This window comes from Haliaeetus leucocephalus, unplaced genomic scaffold (assembly GCF_000737465.1).
Source record: "Haliaeetus leucocephalus isolate CR32 unplaced genomic scaffold, Haliaeetus_leucocephalus-4.0 Scaffold830, whole genome shotgun sequence".
Lineage (NCBI taxonomy): Eukaryota > Metazoa > Chordata > Aves > Accipitriformes > Accipitridae > Haliaeetus > Haliaeetus leucocephalus.
The window spans coordinates 1,884,917-1,894,768 of NW_010973266.1; the positions used below are offsets into that span (position 1 = coordinate 1,884,917).

Genomic DNA, 9,852 nt, shown 5'->3' on the forward strand with positions numbered 1-9,852 from the left:
ATACAGTGACTAATGGGAAGTCCTAAAGAAATCTGCTAAACAGAGCGGATAAAGCATGCTGTATTTTGCAAACTGCTGAAAATACATCTACTGCCCCAGACGAATAGAGTGTATGTTACAATTTTTGCAGGACTTAGAGTGCTAAACTCTAATTCTATGTTAATTTCTTTATTTCTTTACACTTACTGTGTTGACGTGAAGTTGCATAGTGCTCTGGTACATAGGCAGGAAAACAGAGAGTGCAGCTGAAACGAGCAGCAACATCCCCACCCTTACTGTAATGTCACATGAATCTCTTCTGTAAATTTTAACGTCGTTGCGACTTGGAATGTTTACGCAAATCAGTTTCTTAGTTGTCAGTGCTTATTTTATGTCTTTCTAGGAAATAATCCTGAAACGAGCAGCTGACATTGCTGAAGCGCTATACAGTGTGCCACGCAACCACAACCAGATCCCCACTCTAGCCAACACTCCTGCTCACACTGGCATGATGGGAGTGAACTCCTTCAGCAGCCAGCTCGCTGTTAATGTTTCCGAAACATCACAAGCGAACGACCAAGGTATGTGGGATTTCAAGAGTTAATCCTTCACGTTGTTGACTGCTTTTGGCCAGTGCCTATTAATACGAGCTGATGTCACCGCTGTGTTCTACCTCTTTTTCTCCCCGTAGTCGTATGTCTGATCGTGTAATGAAATGCCGCCTTTAACTTTCTCCTAATATTTAATTCTTCCTGTTCTTTCGTTTACTGTTATCATAAAGCATCTCCAGTGGAAAAAAAAAATTGGCAAAGTGTAGAAAGCTCTTTATTATTCACAGTAAATATACAACATGTATGTTTTTTATAAAATAATTACGTCAAGGTATCTCCACCTGGTTTTGGAATATTTACACAGATAAATCTAATTTGATGTCTGTGATTTTAAAATACTTTGTTTATAGGCATGTGTGACATGTTACTAATAAAAGTAATAGTTGATTTAATTTACCTGTTGTAATTGAAAATGCATGTAGCGTATTGCATTTAAAATTAATTTTGATACTAATGAAAGGAGGGAAACAGGATTATTAGATATGTTCAAACCCATATTTTTTGCTTGCAACGTAATTATTAAATTGATTGCTCAGATAGGAACAAATTGTTGTTTAAAATCCTGATTCTGCTATGTTTCCTCTTCTAAAAAGATTGTCTTTTAATGCTTTTCCAAGCTAATAAGCCTTATGAAATTCTGTACTTGATCTTGAATTAGTTTTCACTGATGGCTACACCTTACGAAAGTACGAGCTTGTTGTTAGTGTAAAACTATCAGTCATAAAATGAAGAGCCCAAAACAGCCTTTTAAAGTAAATCACCGCAACAAAAAAGTTTTTCTTGTCAGCTATGGCATTTGAAGGTCTGGAGAGGCTGAAAGTTCATTCAGTGTGTTGGTACAAAGCGGGACTCGAGCCTGTTGATAATTGCTCCTAAAGACAAACGTGAAGGCACCTGACACAGCTGGATCGAAGAGAGCTTTTGTTGGCTGTCTGTGCTAAGAGGAGAGACAACATAGAGTGCTCGCAGATGATTTAAGTAGGGTTGGCGTGATAAGGTTATCTCAAACTGCAAGAGTTGATAGGGCAGTAAGAGACAACTTAGAGCAAAGCTGTGCAATCAATTAAAACTGTGTAATATATGCTGCATGAGGAAACCCCCCAGCCCTAAGTCTATATTATAAAATAACATTATTTTTTTGGGGTGGGGGGGTTTCTAACACAGTAGGTTACAGTCGCAACACAAGCAGTGTTTCCCCGCGAGGATATGTTCCCAGCAGTACTCCTCAGCAGTCCAATTACAACACAGTCAGCAATAGCATGAATGGATATGGCAATGCCGGCATGCCCAATCTAGGTGTACCAGGTTCCCCTGGATTTCTTAATGGCTCCTCAGCTAACTCTCCTTATGGCAGTAAGTGTCTATTTTTGGTAACACATCATCATATAGATTCATATTTACTACAAAATCAAATACTTGCATTGTTTTGATTTCCTATATTGTGAGCTACTGGATAAAAGGAGGGGTGACTCTGGAGGCTGGACGTAAAAATGAATATAATAAATTGATCTGTTTGTGCCATAATACAATCTCAGATAGAAAAAAAATTGGACTGCGCAATTTGTAACAAAAGTCCAACACAAAAGAGTTTGCCTGTTATCCAGAGAGTGGCCAAGCCAAGGCATTTCATTTTTTTTTTTTATATATATTTTTTTATATATATATATATATTAAGAGGCAAGGCCCTATCACTCTCTTTTCCGTGTTTGCCGTGAAAACCTCAATCTGAGTCCTGATTATTTTTGCTTTATTGCAGTAGTGCCGTCAAGCCCTACCATGGCAGCCTCTTCGGTCACCCTCCCTTCAAACTGTAGCAGTACACACGGCATTTTCTCATTCTCACCTGCCAATGTCATCTCTGCAGTGAAACAAAAGAGCGCCTTTGCTCCTGTTGTCAGGCCCCAAGCCTCTCCTCCACCATCTTGCACCAGTGCAAATGGAAATGGACTTCAAGGTGAGCTGGATCTCTCTCAATTTTCTGTGTATTGCTTTTTTGGTGCATACACTCAAGCCCTGGTCGTTTATTTTGGAGAAAGGTACCTCGCTATATTTTTAGGTCTCCGGTGCTCTCATAGTGATGCAAAAGCAGGAGAAGAAACAGGGTGGCACGAATGGTATGCTAAGATTTTAAGCAAATCTTAGTTCATTTTTAATACTTGCATTAGAGAAAACACTAGTTGTTCTTCTGGCAATTTCCCTTAGGAATTCGTGCCTTAAATTTTAAAGTAAGACTGTATCCCTGAATGCTTCTTGGAGGGTTCATGTACTCCTTGCGTTTATATGTTTTCTGAACGCATTTCTATGGCTGTTTAAAACCATGATGTGGTGCGATTTCCTCATTTTACATAGGATGCAATAGTTATTTTAAAATATCTCAAATCAGTGTAAATCAGTTAAGCTCTTACTCAGGGAACTAACCTTCCCTTGGAGTAGCTAGCCGCTTGTGCAGTGAGTTTGTGTGCTCTGTTGGTCCCAGCTCACTCTCTTACCGTGGTGTTTAACTGGTTACTTCCCTAAATGAGCAACTAAATATTTTAATTGAGGCAGGCAATTTTAAGCTTCTGCATTTTTTTAATCTCTGTGATTTCGTGGGGGTAGTGTAATGGATGATTTATAAATCAGTTGCAGAATTTCCCTGGTCACCTGCTGGGACTGGGGCAGGAGGAATTATGATACAGTGTATGTTTGGTGGTAGAATAAAAATATGAACAAAAAAGTCTTCCTTTTTATGGCATATTTTAACATTTAAAAGATAATATTGTCAGATGCGTTAGGATCGTTGGAAAGTTTTGTTTGCCTCTGTTTTGCAAATCATAAGCCTCGTTGCACAGTGCAGTAAGTCGAAGCACTTCAGATCCCATGGAGATCAGAAAGGGCTGCAGACGCTCTTACCCCGGAGGTCGTCACTCCTCTTGACTTTCTTAGTTAAGATGTAGGTAGCGCAGTATTATCTATTCTTTGCATTACCATGATATCCATAACATGATGAGCACTCACAGGCAAACAGATGAAGACAGATATTTTGATTTGCCGGACTAATTCTGGACACCTGCATTTTGTGCTCTCCAGCTTAAGGCACTTTGGAGAGACATAATCCCTCAGACCTGTCTGTCCACCCCAAATCCAGGCCGTTTGAGACCAGGATCTCAAAATGGATGTCCCTGTAGCTTGTTATTAATTTCTTGGCCCAAAGAAGCATCTGAGAGCTTATTATGCACTCGGGTCAGTGAAGGGCTGAGGATCCAGCTAGACAAATCTTATTGTAGGATGGATGTTAAAGAAAAGGATAATTAGATTAACAATTTCTGTCATTGCCTATGTCTTTAGTGGAAGCTTTACTATGTTACTGTGAGTAGAAAACTATACCAGGTATAAGCAATATTCTTAGAAAAGATTATCCATTCATAAAATAATCCAGTGTCCTACTTTTCCTCTTTTTACAAAAAGACACTAGTATAAAAAGTAGATCCTGAAATGAAATAAAATAAAATAAATAAATAAATAAAAAGGTAACACACAGCTTAGATCTGAGGCAGCTATTCTGAAGCAAGTGTTTTTATATATATTCTCATTACCTTGTTGATACTGATTTACTCTGAAAAATAAAACTATTTATGACCTAAATTAAAATGATCTAAACTTCTGTAATTTCAGCATGTAAACAAAGGGCTTCCCATCAGATATTCAAGGTTTCAGGTGCTTAAAAGGTCTAGATTACTGCGAAGTGGGGTTTTCAGAAGAACTGGGCAGGCTAAATGCCTGCACCGAGCACCCAATCTCCCCTGGCACCTCCCCAAGCCCCCAGTAACCATACGTCTTCATCCTCAGGTACAAAATGCTTTTCGTATAAACGCCCAGTAGACAACTTCGAATCGACCAATACTGACTTTGTTAAATAGGTCATGAAATCAGCTCTTAGGCTGAGGCCCAACCCTGCCCTGGACCGAGCTTTTTCCATGCCCAGACAGCCCAGTGAAGGCCTAACGGTCCCTTCAACCCCTGATTTTAGGATGCTGCAACCCAAGGAGCAGACCTGGTGTCATCCCTGGCCAAGTCCAGCATCCCATGGGTGTTGCTAAAGCTCTAGGTTAGGTGCCCCCGAGACCTGCGCTGCTGCCTCACCGGGCTGTTCCTACCCCGCTGAGCACTAAAACTTCAAACACAAAAGGTGTCCAGATGTAGGGATGTGTTTGGGGTTTGGTTCAGCAGCCAAACTGAAAATGAATAGAAGTGTTGGGGAAAAAAAAAAAAAAAAAGTCATGTTTTCCTCACCCGGCTGAAGCAGCTAAACTGAATCATTTTGTGTTGAGCAAAATGACCCAGAGAAGTAGCAAGAACAATTTTCTGGGCTGGTAATTAGAGCACTGAGTTCCGGGGTTGTGACAAAAAATTGAGTCATTTATGCAAAGCAGCACGGCACCAGGAAGCAATGCTCTGTATCGTGAGAGTTAGGGTACTCTAGCGAAAGGTAAAATATGTGGGTTCAGGTCCCCTTGGGCTGAGGAGAAAATCAAATTGCATCTGATATATCCTTGGTGCATTCCTTTATCATCACAGCAGAGAGGCACCATCATTTTTCCAACCAAAGCTGTTGGGTTAATTCAGACTGAACTCACGAAAGGCTTCAGGTTGACAACACTTCACCCAGCTGTCCTCACAGATCTCAACCGGTGCCTCGAATTGAACTGCAGCCAGAACTGAGTGGCAAGACAGGGATGAATTTGTCATACGCTTCCTTCATGAGACATCATGAAGCAAAGCCAGCAAGGCAGGAGATAGATACTTACTTACACTGCATTTTACCTGTACAGTTATTTAGGGGGCTTCTGCTTCCTTCTTCCTATTTTCTTAGTCATTTGTTGACATTGAGCCCTTTGTAAAGTTTAATTAGTTGCTTTCTGAAAACTGTGCAAGCAGCTCGAGAGTTTTCTGATCAGCACATTTTCTACTGTAAATTAAAATCTGGAATTCAAGAGCTGCAGTCTAACACAGCTAAAATTTTTCGGTGATCTTCAAGTACAGAGCCTCATTATACAGCAGGATGTGAAGGAGCTGAGTGACAGCTGAGGAGTCTGCACTGTTAGGAATGGTCACGTACTTTTAGTCAAGCCAAGACAGAAGTGGGAGCTCACGGTCACTGTTGTTGTACCGACGGTAAATCCTGCAGTTTATGAACCTGGATAAGAAGGGATGACGTGCTCTTTTAATCACAGGGCAGGATATCCTCTCTCTTGTTGCTTGTTATGTTACCTTTCCCCACGTAAGCTCTGTTCTGAAATAAAAGCCAGTTGGATAGTTTTCAGGGAAGCTGGTTGAGCCGGCTATGGCAAGGCATCGCACACCGACATGACAGGGCCAGGCAGCCCAGTTTTTCCCAGTTTCCTAGCCCAGTTTGTTAGCACTGTGCAGGGGCAGAGTCAGATGAAAGCACGGCAAAACCCGACACGTAACAGCCCTGCAGGCACGGGCAGTCCTTTTTACAAGGATTTGGGGGTTAATTGCATCCATCCGTGCTGGGTAAACCACTGTAGGATTTGTTCGCATGTGGAAAAATGCTGTTCATGGTACATCTAAGATGGTGAGAAAGCAGGAGCAGAACTACGAAGCTCCATCTGGACCTCAGATGGGCTGTTCTGTCCCTCTAACATAGTATAAAGCAGAGGTGGAGCTGCTCTAACTTCTGGCTTGTGGTAACATCACATCGGGGCCACCTGAGCCCACCACACTGGAAGCAAGATCTTGCTGCTAGTAAGCATGACCCCCCAAAAGCCACTCTGTGTTTTGGGACTTACTGCCCAAGAGTGAACATGGAGGGGTCTATAGCCATCATGGGATTCACTTTTTTTCTAAAGAGATCCAAGACGGAGGTTAAGAAAAGAAAAAGAATAAAAAAGAAGACAATCTGGGGAAATCTTGGAAAGGTCAGCCAGAGCGAACGTGTAGTCTTCGTCCTTGCTGCACTCGTACACCATCCCTGCCCGCTGCGCATCCGTCCTCGGCCAACCGATACCCTAATTAGGGTCAAAACTCGGAAGCTGCAGCTCACAGAGGAGATGCCCCTCTCTCTGTTGTCCTGGGGGTACGACTCATTCCTGTGAGTGAGTCTACAGAAAAGGGCCTTTGGGCCTTATCCAAAAAGCCACAATCTTGTTAACTCTGTATGACTTCCATTGCACAGTCTATGATCAGAAAGTTAAGTACTTACACTTTTTTTTTTTAAGAGCAGGATGCTAGTGTATGGGTTCCTTATGGCAGAGGGCTTTTTCCTGTTTAAAACAATGGACATTTAAGGTATAAAATAAATTTTTTAGCGAGCAAGTGCTGGCTCGCTGCGAAGTTGGAAGTACAATATGTGTTCAAAATTTGGCCTTCAACTGTAATTTACTTTTTATAGATTGTGAAAGATATTGCTCTCTGTTAAGCTTTACGACTGTAATGCAGAGCAAAAGGTTCTCTATATTCTTTTAAAATTGCATCCTGCTTAATTTTCTGGTCTTCCCCTGGATGAAACTATTAAAATTGTTATTAAAAAACTAGCCACCCGATTTTTCTTTAAGAAGGCATTTGGTATCAATTTGCACAGCAGGAAACATAGTGCAGAAATTCACAATTGTCAAATGTTGCTACTAAAATAAATAGCAAAGTAAATGTCTGGAGCACCAATTTTGCACCCCCTCCCATTGTGTCACAGATAGAATTCAACAAAAATGGCTAAATAGCTTAAATTAAAGAATTCAGACTTTTTTCCCCAGAAAAGTCTGCAGCAGACAACCTAAATTTTCACACAGCAGAAGCCAAACATGAGATTACAATAAATGTGTGATTAAGATGTGCAGGGTATCAGTGCCAAATAATAATGTGCCATTTATTAAGGAATTCATGCACACAACCTCTGGAAGAAAAAAATCTGGACATTTTTTTTCTGCTATGTTGTTCTTTGAAGAAGCAAATGTCCAGATCAGTCCTGGACTTTTGCACTTTGCTTAGCGTGCTGGCAGAGCATGTCTCGTGCTGGCTCCGAGCCGTAGCCTTTACGTCTTACCATCACCTTGACATAGAGTGCGATGACAGATGCCTGCTGAACCTGAACCAGAAAAGATAGGAAGACCCTATATTTTGGGTTGACTTGTGGTGATCTTGATGTCCAGGGCAGCTGATGGTTGTATTGCAGCGTAACAGTACCTCAAAATGAGCTCCCGCGTCCCCCAGTTCAGGGGCATCCCATGTAACCAAACCTCTCTGGGGCTAGGTCGGCTGCTCGATGTAGTGTGGAGTGTGGGAGATTTAGTGGAAATACGATAAGGAAAGTAAATGTTTTGGCTAGGAAAGGTCTCTGCCAATATACGTGCTATTCTCCAGTTATGTTTTGTAACTTTGGTCGCCGTTTAGGTTTAAAACATGCAGTATTACGAACTATGCAAAATTACAACTTCCGCTTCGGTTTTGACATATTGGGAAAAAAAAGTAGCAGAGTTGGAAAACTTGAACCTGTTTCAAGGGCATCACTTGAGATGTGTTTTAGAGAGATGCATTCCCAGACGAGTCCTTCCCATCCGCTCGCACAGCTGCCTACGGCGCCGGCGGGACCAGAGCTGCTCGGGGCTCTGGTCGCAGCCGTTGGAGCAATTCTGGTCGTGCCGACCACGCTGCTGGCTGCTGCAGGAGGTTGTGTTACGTACGAAATGTGTACGTACCCAGCTCTTCCAAACCGTCAAGCTGTAACAGCGAATCTGAAATAAATTAATATTGTTGAAATTAATGAACTGAGAAATTGAAGTTCACATCACTACACGAACAAATTTATTAATATCTGTTGTACATAAATTAATGAGAAATATCATTATGGCAAAAATTAAACAACACTAAAATTAAAGACTGTCTAAATTGTTTCTACCAAAGAGTTAACCAGGAAAAAAGTGGTAGTTGTTGGCACCTCAGTCTTTATCTGTTAAAAAAAAAAGGAGATGGCTGCTCAGGGGCATTAATCTCATGACGTGTTATGGTGCTTGGTCTCCAGAGTTGAGCGCAAGCGTAGGTGGACTTGGCTTTGGTCTTAGAGAGCCCTTGGCTTGCTCAGCCCGGCTGTTACCCTAAAGCACAACGGTGGAAATGGAAGTTTTCTGCCCAGGTGCCAGGTCTGGGCGTGAAGCGGTGGTTGGCAGGCTTCCCGCTGCGGGGACGTTCCCGAGGGATGCCCGACACGACCAGAAGTGACCGTGTCGTTCCTTGGCTGTCAGGAGCCTGACCCCTGCCTCGCTCTTAGCCCCGCGCTGGGAGAGACGCTGCGCCCGCAGGAGTCGGGATGCTCCTTGCGCAAAAAAAACCCCAAAAACCCGCTCGGAGCCTCCTTTCGCGCCGTGAAGCCCTTGCGGAGCGTTTTGCCGGGAAAAGCGCGTGTCGGCGGTCCCTCGGTCGGAGGATGCCGTGGCGCGGCGTGGAGGACCCCGGGCCGGTGCTGAGCATCGCGGAGGCTTTGAACCAGATGTGCCTTACACGAGCGTGCTAATAACGGCTGATTTTTTCTTCTCTTTTTCTTTTAGCTATGTCTGGGCTTGTAGTCCCGCCAATGTAAAGTCACTTTTGTTTACCTACCGTAGCACCAAGCTTCAGAGGATGGGCTTAGGGGACAAGTTTAGTATATTAAGACATGCTGATGGAAACAGTATCTTCACACAGAATCAGCAACAAATCGAAATGCTACAAAAAAAAAAAAAAAAAGACTTTGTTTAAAGATTTTATTTAAACTATTAAGAATCTACATGCAAACAACCTACTTCTTCATGAACAATTCCATTTTATTGACTGAATTTTTCTCATATTTTCACATTTCTCAGTCCTGAAGAATAAGGAAAAAGCGACGCCTATTTTGTATAAAGTTTCTGATTACGTCTTGGCTATGTCTAGTACTTGCTATGTGTTGGGAGAAACTTTGTGGATGCACCATTTTGATTATCATGAAACACTGATGAAAAATGCCTCCGAACATTTTTCTGTACTCATAACTAGATTCACAATGGTTGTGTATCTCTATAATGTGAAATATTTTTTTGTGGTGGAAAAAAGGGGGCCAAGGAGGTTATGAGCCATCAAACTGGAAAAAAAAAAAAGGATGAATATATGATTAGAAAAACAAAAACCGGGGCGCGGGGGTGGGCGCGGGTGGGTTTATCATTGCTTAACTTCATCTTAATGAAATGGAACTTTGTAACTTATTGTAGTTAGAAATTGTAACTTTGATATTGAATTCTCTTGCCTTCAACAA

General features: G+C 42.0%; 1 protein-coding gene across 1 annotated transcript in view; it reads left to right on the forward strand.

Moving 5' to 3' along the window:
* EBF3 (early B-cell factor 3) overlaps positions 1 to 9,286 on the forward strand; it is a 119,586-nt gene extending 110,300 nt beyond the window's left edge. The window contains 4 exon segments of the mRNA XM_010582011.1: positions 383 to 560; positions 1,755 to 1,943; positions 2,347 to 2,544; positions 9,131 to 9,286. Coding sequence (XP_010580313.1) covers positions 383 to 560; positions 1,755 to 1,943; positions 2,347 to 2,544; positions 9,131 to 9,162 — 597 coding nt within the window. The 3' untranslated portion in view covers positions 9,163 to 9,286.
* Positions 9,287 to 9,852: the final 566 nt, after the last annotated feature.